This window comes from Acipenser ruthenus, chromosome 2, assembly GCF_902713425.1.
Source record: "Acipenser ruthenus chromosome 2, fAciRut3.2 maternal haplotype, whole genome shotgun sequence".
Lineage (NCBI taxonomy): Eukaryota > Metazoa > Chordata > Actinopteri > Acipenseriformes > Acipenseridae > Acipenser > Acipenser ruthenus.
Window position 1 is genome coordinate 13,359,023 of NC_081190.1, and position 15,317 is coordinate 13,374,339.

General features: G+C 37.2%; 2 protein-coding genes across 5 annotated transcripts in view; one reads left to right on the plus strand and one right to left on the minus strand.

Moving 5' to 3' along the window:
- Positions 1 to 11,793, minus strand: LOC117404096 (large ribosomal subunit protein uL1m-like). Its single transcript, XM_034006791.3, has 9 exons — positions 11,712 to 11,793; positions 10,528 to 10,636; positions 9,974 to 10,244; positions 7,518 to 7,601; positions 6,285 to 6,356; positions 5,841 to 5,952; positions 4,060 to 4,160; positions 1,461 to 1,542; positions 1 to 195 (listed from the first exon to the last, which is right to left on the minus strand). The coding sequence occupies exons 1-9, from the start codon at positions 11,740 to 11,742 to the stop codon at positions 92 to 94; spliced, it is 966 nt and encodes a 321-aa protein (XP_033862682.3). The 5' UTR covers positions 11,743 to 11,793; the 3' UTR covers positions 1 to 91.
- The window catches only part of LOC117404095 (CCR4-NOT transcription complex subunit 6-like), a 17,019-nt gene continuing 13,480 nt past the window's right edge, over positions 11,779 to 15,317 (plus strand). The window contains exons 1-2 of one of the 4 annotated variants that reach the window (XM_058989756.1): positions 11,817 to 11,845; positions 13,309 to 13,444. The gene's annotated coding sequence lies outside the window, so the exon portion shown is untranslated. Of the gene's footprint in view, positions 11,846 to 12,237; positions 12,348 to 13,308; positions 13,445 to 15,317 lie in introns of those variants that run through there. The other 3 variants (XM_058989763.1, XM_058989760.1, XM_058989765.1) reach the window with 3 other exon arrangements.

Sequence of the window (15,317 nt, forward strand, 5' to 3'; positions counted from 1 at the left end):
GACACACTGATATGTTTTATTATGTTATGACAGTATTTTACAGATAATAGTAACAAAAAAAGAAATTACAAGCAGGATTTCAGCCCTGTCCTCATTTCTCGTCCTCCTCCTCAATTTTTGGAAGAAACTGTTCAATCTTGAAAAGCAATGCTTCGCTGGTTGCACTGCAAATAATTGCTCTCTCAATAAATGGGCCTGTAAACAGATTAGAAGAAACTGTAAATCTGAAGGGTGCGTTAAAGGTTCATAATCCACAATTAACTGACTGAATTAACTACACTGTCCCCTTCAACATACAGAGAATGGTTCTCAATTTAAGTTGTAAACTTGTATTAATACACATGTGATTCAGGATAGAATACAGGCCCCACATTAATATGCTGTCTCGTTTAGCCTTAGTTTGTTTTATTATTTTCATTAGCAGTGAGTTCTGGTTTGAAATTGTGCTCTTAAATGTCACTTCACTGGGACAATGTTTCCGTTTTTAAACGAACCCTCATACCTATCAGAGCTATTGCAATACAGTACCCTTTATCAATGGATTGTTCTGACTTAGCACCCAGCGTTTGGAGGAAAATAAATTACAAGAACCAGAATTTAGACATACAGCACACTCTGTGAAGAAGAAAACCAGGCTGTGACTGTATATAAGAGGCTAAAATCACATTACGGTAATTCAGTACATGTCAGTATGTTTTCTTTACATGGGAATTGTAACTGCATGGCTAATTCAGTACTTGGTTGGATAAGAAATTGTCTATTTGTGGCAATTAATGACAGTACCTCCTCTGATTGAGCTTTTGTTTCATTAGGTTTATAATTGTCAACTTGCTATATTTGTTTGCGGTTCAATGAACATCCTAATGTTTTGTTTTTGTAATTACTATGACACTGTAGTTTCTCAAAGCTCTTTTAGAATTACAAAGCAGAAATAATCCATGCTAGGCATTTTCTTAGGGGGTTATACTGTAAGCAGTCTATAGTTGTTCTGCCAATAAGAATTTGGAGTAACAAGCAAATTACTTTTCCTAGAAGTAATGCTTTCATACAAAAAAAAATCTTATAACCTTAAACAGAATACAGTCAACAGTTTGTGTGAAACTGTAAGCTCTCTCAATAAGGACTGGGAACTTGTGGTAACAAGATAATCTGCTGGATGTTTACTTTTCTAAAAAATAAATAAATAACAGATACAGCCGTACATTTAATAACACGTATTCATATTGTAGGCTTTGTTTAATGATCTCAGAGCCTGGCTGTAATGCAAACAGATCGGTAGTGATGCAGGTAGTGATGAACACCCAGATGGAATTGATTTCAAGTTACAGAAAATAAAATAAAGATATTACATATTAAAATGATTTTGTAAAATATTTTAATATCACGACAAAACATTATGAGAGGAAACAATAGTTGTATAACTTAACAGTTCTTATCATAGCAATATAAGGTTATCTTACCCAAGTTCAAAGGCCTGTGTGAGCATACGTCCTTGATGATTGTGTCCAGATTGTCAATTATCTGTTCTGTAGGCATATCCAACTGCAAGAAATGAATAGGCCATATAACATTTAATTAAATCCAAAACTAATAATGCACCATTAGTTTAAACAGCAATTAAATGTTAAACAAAAACAATGGCATGGCTTTTGGTGTTTTTATTACAATCTTTTTTTTTTATTATGCCAAAAGGACGTTTGCAGCGTGCAATAACACAGATGTCATATCCCGTCAGTCTCTCATTCCAATTGGGTATCTACAAAGATCTAAGAGTGTCGTGCCCGCCGCCCCCTCCACCCCAGTTATTTTGATTCCACTCTTCACTTTGTTTGTTTCCATAGAAGTGTGTCTTTGTGTGCAGTGTTTGACAGATTATAATGATGGGGAAGATTCAACCTCTGATTAAACTTGCCCAACAACTATATCTCCTGGTTACAACATCAGCAGATAATTATAAGGAGAGGTCACATGTGACTAATCAGTAACATCTGCTAGTTATGCATCAATTTTCAAGATCACCTGCAGTAAAGCTTTTAAAATCACTCAATGTGGAGAGATTGGTTGCAATGGTATAGATGAGTGAAATGCAACTTTTCTTGTGAAATTAACGCGTTTTAAATTGTCTTAATGTAATACGCCGACAAAAACACTTAAAGGGAATTACTAGGCACAGCAGCAGTGACGATTCCTGTGAGATTACATTTTTTTCTATTTCAATATTATGATTCTTTACAAAGCTATTGCAATATCAGTCACACAATGTACAGCAAAGTATCTAGCAGTTTCTGAAACAGCAAGTGAAAAAACACTTTTCTAGCATCTCACTCAGAAACCATTCATACCAATACAATAATCTTCCATAAACAAGATATCAACCCACTGTACACTGTACAATTTATTGAGAAACACTAGATGCTGGTTTCCTTTATTAAAATCGTCAGATTTCAACTGTCTCCAGTGGGTCTTTTTTATTGAGTTCCGTCAACACCTAAAAAGATTTTCCGACTTATTTACACGATTGATCTAAATATATATAACAAATGTAAAGAAGAACAAGTGAACAGAATCAAATGTGCATAACAAGAAAAAGCATACAGAAAAAAATAGGCCTACTGTATTCCCTCTACTGTTAGAAACTGCACTCATTTCACTGTTACTGCGGTTTTATTTTAACTTGTTAATAATAAGGCAACCTGCTTATTATTATGAGCAAAAAAAGAAGTGAACCTTTTCATTTGAACTTTCACATGAAAAGGTCAGCTTTCAGAAGCAGCTGCCAGTAAATCAAAGTGCTCAATATTCATTTAATACGGATGGCTATACATATCTTCTAAAACATTTCCTTAAGTACAATGTGGGTGTGCTTCCATTAACTAACAATTACAACGTAAAACACAAGTCTAAAAAAAGTCTGTAAGACCACCCACAGAATGACTGCATGAATCAAAGAACTGGTCTTCTACAGATTACAAAATGACCCCCCTTAATATTACAGTGATTAGATTCTTCATTGGCATATTGTGTAAAGTAGTATGACCCTTGCTTCATTACTGCAACATTTTAAAGCCGTCTTCCATATAACAGGCATTAATACTACTTTACATTTGTCACTTGCACTGCAGTACGTGACTGAGCAGCAGACCAAAAAAAACAACATCATCATCATCTATCACTTTTGAACAGAAAGCAAAATGGACATAGAAAACCAAACACACAAAAACAAATAAAGGTTTTCCCCCAATTTACTAAATTACCCCCATCCTGTAAAAGTTACCTTTATATTTACAAAAAAAATAAAATAAAAAATAATGTATTGAAGACTTCTCTTATACTCACATTTATAACACTCATTAGCATTTATCTTCAGGTAACAAAAAAAAGAGCTGCCTACTGTCGGTGGAAACACAATGTCTGCAGTTAATGAATATAGAAAAGCCCATTCTGCTTCTGTTTGGTCTCCCTCAGTGTCTGCTCAGCAGTTCTGCAGGAGACAAGGCCTGTTTCTCCATATCACGGTCTTTGTTTTTGGTCTTACAGCAGATGGAGAATAAAAGTAGTGCACAAATAGTAAGATAGAATGCAACCACTAGCCATACGACAGAGCCAAACAGAGCAAAGCACACAAGCTTGCCATCCATTTGATCAGTCCATCAGTTACAAACTCTTGAAAGCTACTGAGGTGTGAAAGACGATGATCACATTTTAAAATCACAGACAACAGCTTGTCCATAAAGTCACAAAAGGTACCTGATTGAGTGTGAGAAGCACCAGGTGATACAGGGCTCTTGGCATTAATCACACTTCAGTTGACTCAATAGAAGGCTTACGCAAACAGATAAACCATCACCAGATGTTGTTTTGAAAGTCGTCAGTCCAGTGGTGATAATTGTTTAGTCACGAAAATTGTACATTTCAGCCTCAAACACCAATTATTTACTGTCTACAGCACACTGTTAATTTTAAAGATTGCAAGAACTGCATTTACAATGGCATCTTCTTTTACAATATGTTATTGGCAGCTCCTCCCACCCCATTCAAGAAATCACAATCTAAACCTACCGTAGCCATTTTTGTAAGAATATAGCAATCTCTCTCCACCAGGTATTCATGGCCAGTCTTGAACAGCTCAAGCATTTTAGGAATGTTTGTTCCAACAGAACCTGGAATACAAGGATGAAATACTTTTATCCAAAATACAGTACAGACTTTTTTTTTTTGCACTGAATAATAATGAGCAATTCACGGGGCGTGTGCCAGGACTATAGTGTAGTACAGAGAAGGCAGAAAGGAGGTGTTAGTGTGACAGTAACGGGCGAAGGGACCCGACTTAGAGAAGTGGACTGCGGCCCGAACTTCTGAACAGACTGCAGTCTGGATAGAAAAGAGATTCCCCCACCAGAGAGCCGTCCTCTGTGGAGGAGAGGGCTTGGTCTTGAAGGCTGCGGCCCCGGGGATCTGAAAAACATAAGAAAAACTCTGCTGCGACAGAGCCGTCTCGCGGAGACCTGAAAGGGAATAATACTAAAAGGGTCCCCTGACCAATGTGGTGCTGCCCTCGAATGAGGTGAGACTGCAGTCTCCAAAGCTGGGAGCAGAGGAGCGTCCCGTAGGGAACCGGTAAAGAACAAGAATAGATGGGTTAGTTGGGACTCGAGTACTGAGAGATTAATGCGGGCCACGTCCCAAAATGTTAAATATAGGATAGAGCCTCACTGAGATGAGGCAAGATGAGCGCATGAGCTGCGAAAGGATAGCGTGGCCGAGTACTGCCTTTAATAAGGTTGAGAAAGGGGCTCCTGAGTGGCGCATCCAGTAAAGGCGCTCCGCGCGGAGTGCAGGATGTGCCCTATAGCCTGGAGAGCGCAGGTTTGAATCGAGGCTATGTCACAGCCGACCGTGACCGGGAGTTCCTAGGGGATGGCGCAAAATTTGCTGAGCGCTGCCCGGGTAGGGAGGGCTTAGGTCGGCAGGGGAATCCACGGCTCACCGTGCATCAGCGACCCCTGTGGCCGATAGGGCACCTGTGGTTCTGCAGTGGAGCCGCCAGATCTGTGTTGTCCTCTGGCACTATAGGTCTGGTGGCATTGCTGTGGATCTGCAGTGCGAAAAATGACGGCTTGGCAGGAGCACGTTTCGGAGGACGCGTGTTCCAGCCGCCGTTCCCCAAGTCGGCGGGGGGGTTGCGAGCGGTGAGCCGAGGATACAGATAATAAGTGGGCATACTAAATTGGGGAGAAAACCGGGGTAAAAAATTGGAGACGACTAAATTTCTAAAAAAAAAAGAAAAAAAAAAAAAAATAAGGTTGAGAAAGCACAGCTTGCCTAAGGTCAGGGAAGTGAGGCTCACTTACCCCCCAGAGGGAACCGATGCAAAGGCATGATGAAAGGAGAAAAACAAAAAACACTAGACAGGGAAGGTGTGTGTGATTAGGGTTTAAATAGGAGATTGGCAATTACAGGCAACACTTAAGGGTCCCGGCACGCCCAACCCCCCCCGCAAATTCTGCCGAAAGGCTAACATATAAAAAATGTCCACACTGTAAATGTCAACAAATAGGGTTGATGCATTCCTTAAAAATATTTACTGCATTTTGTCTCAATATCAGGAAGGATTCCCAGCCCTTGGCAGTTACCCCTAGGGCACCCTGCACGGACGGAAATAAGACTCCTATTGCATAGCAGTTTCACCAGTTCCAGTTTTTACTATGAGCCTGATTAGCCACAGTGTATAGGTGACAAGCTCAGGTGTGTCTTATTAAAACCAGGGATGAATCAAACTGCTGAGCCGTATTTACAACCCTGCCATGCTATCCAGGACCATATTGTTCAAATACACTCACCTCTCTTGCTCTTAGGAAATTTTTTTCGGAGCTTGTTTTTTAGGGTTAACAGTCTGGGGAGAATGTCTGGCACTGCCACATAAAAATCAGCTTGAATTTCGTCATCCAAAATCTGGAAAGCAGATAAAAGTAATAGAACTGGGTTAGGGGAACATGGTCACTGTGAAGGACTGATCTAACTGGATCTCAAAGTCTGGAAAGAAGCCCTCTCCCATATGGTATATATTTACTTTGTATATACACAAAACTTGCTTGATTTAAATTGCATAACAATAATGAATACAATGTTAACAGGTATAATTTCCTTTTGAAGGATTCATGTTTTTCACGCGTCTGTTTAGTTTCATAATACAGTATAATCAGTTTTAAAAATCATCCAGCATGTATGCTTGTAACTGCTTCGAGTGCTATACCGTACAGTTTAATTGCTTAGAGCACACATACCTTTTGCACAAGTTCAGCTCCACCTACGAAAGCAGCTCCATTCTCTTTGGCTACTTTGGCATCTTCTGCATTCTGGTTAGAAAGACATTAAGTACCAATTCTTTATTATAAGAAGAAGGAGAGAACACAGGTTTTGGATGCCTAAAATGTTATTGTTCATTTACATGGGTCAAGGAACAGTTTGTCATGGTAACAATATCTGATCCAATAAGAACTGCCCAGTTCCTTAAGCTGCACACGTCACTCCCCCAAGCCTCTAGTAAAGTGGTCATTTCCAGATTTAGTTCTGTATTTTCTGTGTATTAAACACAAGCTTGTATGTAAATAGTCTGTGTCTATTTGTGTCCAGGCAGAGATGAACTGCATGTCTCTTGCACACTGATTTTTGTTTTGAGTCCTTGTCGGACAAAAAATAAATGTGCAAAAGAGCGTAAAAGCATCTCTGCACCTGTACCTGTTCTGGTCACTTGCTTGCTGATAAACATAAAAGGCAAGTCGCTCTGTCAGTTGGTATTGCAGCACTTTTTTGACCTCAACATCACAGTAGACATATCTAGAATTTATAAAGTCTTTGGAATTTATTGCATAAACTCTAGGACACACACGGGTCAAAATGTAAAAGGCTAAACAGTTCATGTTTGTATTGAAGACCAGATGTGTCACATGCTGGAAAATGTATAGGCTAATGTGGACATTGTTACTTTAAAGGTTAATGGATAAACTGTTCAGTTCCTTAAGCTGCAGAAGTTATTCCCCAAAGCCTTGAGTACAGTGGCAATGTCAATATTTAAACAGTTACAGTATTGGTAACATTGGTATGTGTTCAATAAAAAAGACACTGAAAACAAGGAACTGTGATGCTTTATTTCTCTAACTGGAATGGAGGGGGGTGCCCGGTTCAACATTTTCTTTTAATTTTGTTAAATAAAATCCTTAAGTCTGTGTATGTCGCTATCGGGAATCTTGGAAATCTCACTAAACTGCACAGCATAACACATGACGGATCTTACATTGTGTATTTCATGAAGCACTTGTTTCAACAGGGATCAGTTTTTGGGGAAATAATATAAATATATGCTGTAAAGTAAGTATTAGTCGAGTATTCTTGCCAAATAATATGGAAGTCGATAGAGGATGACTTAGAACAGTAAGTAAAAAAAAAAATCAAGCTAACATCCAACAGTAATCAAATGCCATTAAGTAATTTTGTCTTCTAATTTACATTCAACTTACCTCTGTAAATACTACAACTTTATTCACGTCTGTCTTGAAAGAATGTGGTAAGTGAACTGTACTGACAAACGGGTCAACTTTTTTCTAAGGAAAAGGAAAGAAGGATATGTTTAATGTTTAATATTGTTACTGTGTGTCAGAAGGTGCAACACACCAGGTTAGAAAGTGTACAAATGTGGGCCTATTTTCCACTAAACTAGGACATGGTTTTTATTCAATTCCATAAGCTCTACAGCACATTTAGCAACTTTAAAGATTTCAGATTATGATGTAATTCAGTTTAAATGTTTGGTTACAGACCATTGATAGTTAGATTCTAAATAAAAACCTGCCGACTATAGGAGGATGCAACTAAACGGACAGAGTCACAGAAAAAAAGTGGTGTACCCTTCATTTTAAACCTAGAGTCAGGGATGGAAATAAGACTCCCATTTCAGAGTAGTTTGATCCATTCATGGTCTTACTATGAGTTTACTAAGACACACCCGAGCTTGTTACTTATACACAGTAGCGAATCAAGCTCATAATAAAACCTGGTGAAACTACTATGCAATAGGAGTCTTATTTCCATCCCTGTAGAGAGAACACAACATACAATACTTACATAAATGACCAGCATTGCCACACAACAGAATCTTGCACAATAACATATTTAAAATTATTTGACCACTTGTTCCCTATAATGATGATTGTTTTAAGACATAGGGCTAGATTATCAATGCTGATTACTACAAAATGTAATTACCACAATATTTTCAAACAGCAAAAACACATCCATAAAAACTACCAAATCAGTGTAGGCTCAAGAGGCATGATGTACTTGAAATGCAAGGAAAGATAAAAGCATCTGAAGTATCTTTGGCTTCTGGCTTAATTATTCTTCACTGTATTTTATATAAGGATTGCGTCTGGAGAACGGCAGAACTAGGTTACATTCTGTCAATGGAAGTATCTTATCTAACCATCTTGAAACAAGTTTAATCCAGATACATGATATCATGATAGTGGAAAAATAAAATAGAAATATGTTGGCACAGTAAAAACAATATGTCAGGGAACAGATTTTCACCTGTAATGAAACTATCGACAGATTCATAGAATGACATTTAGCAACAGTATTAATATATCCCTACAAATATTACGTTTTCTTAGCATTGAAAATATAAAGGCTGCATCTTATATTGTATAGTTTGAGATATTATCAGTTGAAATAGCGGCAGCTGAAAATTGACAAGAACATACCACCCCTCAGTTTGTAAACATGACGTAAAATGGAAATGTGAAAAACAATGTGGCACTGAAACGGTTAATGTTCATTAGACACCACCTGCAATGCTACTCATAGAATACAACTCTACATCACTTATAAAGACCCTGTGCCCAATGTTGAGCACAGGTTAAGGCAAAGGTAGTTAGCGGCTGATTATGTGGTGCTCGATGGGGGCAAACAGACATCAGACTTTGTCCTGTGAAGTAATTTTGGTACTAAGTTTTGCTCCAAGTTTTTACAGTCAAATATTTGGGGAGTGGCCTCATTATCATTTTAACCGAAGAGATTCTTAAGACGGGGCAAATGTTTGCCTTTGTGATCTAAGCAAACCTACTCTGAGCAGGTCATTTCAAAGAGTAACACTCTCTGGACTGTATTTTTTATGCTATACTTTCCAATAAATGTGTTGGCCATAGGTAAGAGAGCTGGAAATTGTTAAAATAAATAAATAAAAATGACATTTTTGAAAGAAATAAAAAACAGGTTAATAAGAAATTATAAAGCTAAAGGTTGACAAGGTTTTTTGCTGAAAAAACAATGCTGTTTTTGGAAAGAAAAAATGTTATTGGAAAAGTTTTATTTATAAAAAGAAAATTGTGTCATACAAACCAATTTTTTTTACAGCAACAATAATGTTAACTATGTTCCATGTGGCAAAGATACAGCTCACTCAGTATAAGCTCTTGTGGTAGGATGTTTACTATAATAGAAATAATGAAAGCGTATTTTATTATTGAACAACCACAGAAAATGCAGGGACAGTAAGTATTCCACATTAAAGGGAAGTCAGTTTCTCTTGACTTGCAAAGCCTTTCTGCCTTTGCGCTGTTCAAAAATCATAACATGGGAGATATGGCAGAATGCAACGCAAGCACTCTTGAGTTTGCACACTGCCTTGTGTTTTCTTTTTAGCATTCATCAAAATTGGGTCCCCTATGTCAAAGCATTAAGTCTGTATCATTGATATGGTCAGTTTAAAGCAATGTGGAAGTGAAAAGGTTATTTGTCACTGGACAACACCTGTAATGGAACTTCAGAAATAAAATCAAAGAATACAACTGTGTACCAAATGCTAAGTCAAAAACTCAAAGTACTCTCTCTATGCAGCTGTAACTTCAAAAGTCAAATGGCCTCAGTGATCAGAGAGAGGAAATCAGAAAGTGCAGGTAGTTCTGAAAACACAAACCTTTTTCTCCAGCTTCATATCAAGCTTCAAGTCAATGTAAATAGGCTGCTTTGGGTAGGTAAAGTCTAACTGCTGGAACTTCTTCAGCATGCCGATTGCTGTCTCTGCATCATAGACAGGCTTTGGGTAAAACCGTGTTATGTACACATCATCTATAGGTTCCCATGCAGTCAGTCCAAATGGCTTATGTCGATTGGTGTCATCTATCTTTCTCTCCTTTATCACCTTCTGCTTTTCATCTTTTTGTTCCTTCTGTTCTTTTTTCACAGCTCTGATATGGAAGTTAAAAAAAAAAAAAACCTTGTCATCGTTATTTTCTATTTACTAAAATATTCATCCAAGATGCACAACTCAGATTCCACAACACGTCCTGCCAAGCTGTAACCTTAAAGGATACCCCAAGTCTGTCTGCATTTATTCATTGGTCCCAATACTTGTTGGAGGGTAAGATGTACTGTAGTGCTTATAAATACTGTGCATTGTAACTTTCTACTGTAACTAAACAGTTTATTTATAAAATCTTGAGCTACCCAAATCTAATTAAAAATACTTACTTTACTGCAGCAAACTGCCGGACTGGAACTTGTTTAGGTACAATCTGAGAAACATTTGTGGAACACTGGCCGTTACTGATGAGCAAAGATTTGTGACAGCCAGTTAAAACTATAGAAGCAAAAACAAAACAAAAATCACAGATACAGCAGAAAACAGTACTGCTTGTACCTCTACTGCAAGCAGTCCTGTGTTAGAACAAACTTGTTAAGAAGTCTAACTAAATGATCAGGTAGCCACAACCAGTCCCATGTTAAACCCCTCCATAGTCACCTTTATCATTTCCTGCATCAATTGAGTAACCAATACAGTTTTTACAGACTCAAATCATACTTAGCAAGTAGCATGAGCTAAATGGATTGCTGGCACCTGATAACACTTGTCAAAGAGGCTGTTCTTCTAAGGACTCTGTCAGATTAAGTGAATACCTTCCCTATTGGTTTTCTCAGAACAGGTCACTACAGTCAGTAAATCAATATTTATTTTATATAGCGCCTTTCATTGTGGACCACTATCACAAAGCGCTTTACAGATAGTGGGGAACAATGCATAATATATTATATACGGGGTATAGTACATTAAATACAAGGCTAGGATGTGAATTCTAAACATTGTCACGCAGAATTAAACGAATAAGATAGAGTGAAAAGCCTGAAATAGCAACTTAGACAACAGCTAATGGCATATAAGGCTTAGAGAGCAAACAAGAGAACATGTGGGTCTTGAGAGTTGATTTGAGTATAGGATTAGATGTTTGCATTATAAAAAGGCGATTGTCATTATAAATTAACGCTGGACATGCATGTTAAATGAAAATACTACCACGTTGGTTAACGTTGCTCAGTTTGAGGCATGGAGCTAAATTAGAGTATTTCGGTTCTGGCTTCAGCACAAACTTGTCTGAGGTCAGTCGCAAGTAAAGCGAGGTTACGATGTACATTTTATTATGTACAAGATTTCATAACCACGGACAACCGTCTAGTACTGTACTGAACTTAACAGCTTCTTGTCAAATGAGACCATGAATATAAGCTTCTCCGACAGAATACTGACACAAGTTTCGAAAATGGAAAACGTCATTGCCGCTCTTCTGTTAAGACGCCTTTGTAATGTCTACTTATGTCTGTATGTCCAATAAACATTAAAAAACAAAGGCATTTGTTTATTTAATCTGTTTTGAACTGACCTCTGCGGAAACTCCTCGTGCAAGCTGCCATGTTTACATGTATGGTGTATCATTTAAAGTGGTTCGTGCAGTAACCAAAACCTCTCATTGCCAGTTCCTACCAAGTTTTTGTGTTCACTGACTGGATTGTGATGGTGAGTTAATCTTAAATGAACAGCCGTGAAGAATGTTTAAGGTGTTTTATTATTCTCCACAGTTCCTATAAAAAAAGTGTTTGAAATCATACACGGATTCGCAGGTGCTTGGTGTAATGTAGGATTTCTAAATTAAAAGTTCAACGCCATTTAAATGAGTATGGGAAATTAGGATATACAATAATTATCACTAGACAGTAACATATGTTATGAAACTAAATGTTATACAACTGAATGCGATAGGTTATCGAAACCATTTACTGTATAGCAACCAAACAAGAAATAAACTACTCAGTTATTTAATCTGGGGGCATGTAAAGTTTAAAGCTATTTTGATTCCTTTTTAAGTAACAGATTTTTTTTTTTTTTTTTTTTTTTTTTTTTACTTTCAGGGAAAAAAATGTGATAATGATGATTTGGAGTTAATAGCTTTGAGAGTCTAGCCCAATTCATGGATTTTTTCTATTTATCTTAAACTGTGGGCTTTTTATGGGGAACTTAGGTGAGTTGAATTTGGTATCGGACCATGCATAACACTTTACATAATACTACTACTACTAATAATAATATAGAAGGTTTGTCTGGGAGGCCTATAGAACTTGTATGGCTTATGATTGTATAGTGGTTGCAACTCATATTTGAGCAAACAGATCGGTGCTAAAATTAAGCAAACACATTTTTTAAGCGATATTTTTGTGGGAGCTGTATAGAAGTAGAAATGAACAACCCTACACATGGGCATCACACATTGGTCTGCAGTTCCAAGAGAAAGTTTATGTAAATAGCCCAGAGTGTATTAGAGTTGCATGTGAAAATGATCCCATATGTGTTCAACAGAGTTTAAGGCTAGGCAGCTTTCAAGCAACTAGTTTCTACCAATTGATTAAGACTTCTTTAACGGGTCCCATTCAACTTACTGCTTCAGTAGTTTTAAAGAAAAACTTACCTGGTGTTTCATCAATGGCCTTTGAGCATAACAGCCAAGCAGTGCATAATACTGTGCTGGCATTCTGTTAGTTCTGTTTTCTGCAGCAATAAAATATTATGGCCTAGAATTAGCTATTTATTTTCCATATGCTTTTTACTGGCACAATGCTGTCATAGTGGCACTGATAATAAAACTGAATGGATCATCAAAGGTATATGTCCTAAAATGACACGTTTACCGGTAACTAACGGTACTTTGACTAATACTTGGACAGAAGTTTTTTTCTGTGCACACCTTTTGCTACAAAAACAGACAGCATGACAAAAATACTATACCCCAGGTATTTTCCTGTAATGCATTGTCATAAATCTTAATGCGTCGTTGTTAATGTAAATTCAAGATGGATAAAAATACCAAATTACATAAATAAAAAAAAAAAAAAAAATCTGTAATTCTGTGAATTCTGTAATACTACTTTTTTTTCAGCAGTACTTTTTAACCTGTCAAGCTCTTCAAGCATTATTTTTTTTTTAAGGACAGTGCGTGAGCAGCAGCCATAATTATTCCTTCCTTCAGACTCTTTGGAATACATAGGAGCGGAGCGTCAGAGCACTCTGTCTACATGTCTTTAATTTCACCAACGACTCATCTCAAACATTCACTGAATGCAGGTATATATATATGTATATATTTTACCTTCACACTGCGTTAGTTGCAGAATTACATTATGCAGTGTTGTTTGTGTGTTTTATTTATTTTGTTGTCTGACTTCGCCAGGCTGTTGGATAGAGTCTTGCAAGGCACGGCTGTACTCGAGGCCCAGGCTTCACCTGAGAATGGCATTTACATAACATGAAGCTAACTTTTAATATGTGGTTTAGAACGATTCGACACAATTCCACTAAAAGATCAAATCTGTACATTATTTAAAGGCTTTAAACATTAAATAGTCTTAGTTAGTTTTTTTTTAAATGTTATTTAGGCCCACTGTACGTAAACATGAATTTTAACGATGAAAACCGTCTCTTTATGATATATTGTTTCGTTTAAATTTATTTGACTTTTATGCACCCGTACACTATGATTGATCAATGGCAATGTATTTGTTTAGTATTTTTAAATAATTAATGTTTCGAATTCGCATTGTAAGAGACATCGGTATGCTTGCAAGTTGCACTCTTAACTACTTTTACTTTCAACTAGTCGCAAATCATTAATTGCAATGTTCAAAACCTAAATGTACAAAAAAAACCCAACACAAGTTAGATTGTGCAGTGTATGTTACTGTAACGACAGCGAGGCGGAGGTGTGCGGCTGTCACTTGTCAGAGCAGCCCTGAGAGGTTATGTTTTGACAGAACTCAGCCACTACGAGGAATGTTGCGGTTTGTTGCCTTGCTGTGCAATAAATATGTGTTTTTTTGTTTGTTTGTTTGTTTTCACTAATGGCGCTTTTGTTTTTATCTGATAAAACTGAGCCATTCGTTGTTAGGTTATGAAAAGTTTGTTTTGTAGGCCCGTGATATGATAATGTGTACACTTCAGCTGTTGCTATAGAGTCTAGACCTATCAACATGAGGTGAGGTATTACGTACAGATTAAGTGCTGTGGAAAATGTTCTGAGGTATTTTGGTGGTTGTTGTTGTTTTCTTTTAACTTTTATTAATGATGCATGACCGGGTAATTAAAGCTGTAGAATAATGGACAGTTTAATAAACAAATAAATGTCAAATGAAAGAGCATAACTTTTGAATAAAGAATCAGAACAGTACAACATTTGCGTAATGTATATAGAGAGACTGAATACTGGTATGCTTTCATTTGATATGCATCTATCGTATGTACTGGCTGTATCTCTTTTGACCCACGCATGCTGCAAATTTCACTATATTGCCTGTAGTAGTTTTGTCTTTGCCTGTACCTGTAACAGATACAGTACATAACTAATGCCAGAACAACAGCAGATTACACAGACTATTTCCAGTCGCTGTTGAGAAGTGCAGTTAAGATTCATGATTGGAAAGTTTCCATAGAGATTTGGGCTGAGACAAAATGGAAGTATGACCTCTTATTCAAAAGGGACACATGAAGAAGTTGTAGGTCCCTCATATTTGCATAAGTACATTTTGATAAAGCTACTATACTGTTAAAGAAAACAGCTGTACAGTAAGATATAGAGGCCTACTGGCTAGCTTTACCAGCTTTTAGGGTTAGTCAAGGACAAGATAAAAAGTAAATGCTTGTTTTTATTAACTCAGCAAGGGTAAGTTTCCACAATGATTTCAAGCACCTGCTATCAATAAAACAGGACTGGGTACAAGTTCATTGATCTAGCCCAAGTCTGACAATGTGGGTGTGTGATTACTAGTGTAGTATGCAGGTCCTACTGCTTTATATTTTAAATTAGGTACCAATTCATAGCTGGGTGTGCTTGCTTGATAACTGATGCCTTGATTGTCTTAAAGTGCTGTTCCAGCTGTATGTATTGCATCTGCTTTTGTGGTTGGAGAGTTCAGTGTATCTTCTTATATTACTTCTGTTTCCT

What these genes read in the sequence shown, in the direction of transcription:
- LOC117404096 (XM_034006791.3), bottom strand. Translation starts at nt 11,742, where the DNA reads ATGGCAGCTTGCACGAGGAGTTTCCGCAGAG. An exon ending in CGGCAGTTTGCTGCAGTAAA is followed by an intron (nt 10,245 to 10,527) that starts GTAAGTATTTTT and finishes CTTCCATATCAG; the next exon opens with AGCTGTGAAAAAAGAACAGA. An exon ending in ATTTCCTAAGAGCAAGAGAG is followed by an intron (nt 4,161 to 5,840) that starts GTGAGTGTATTT and finishes CTTGTATTCCAG; the next exon opens with GTTCTGTTGGAACAAACATT.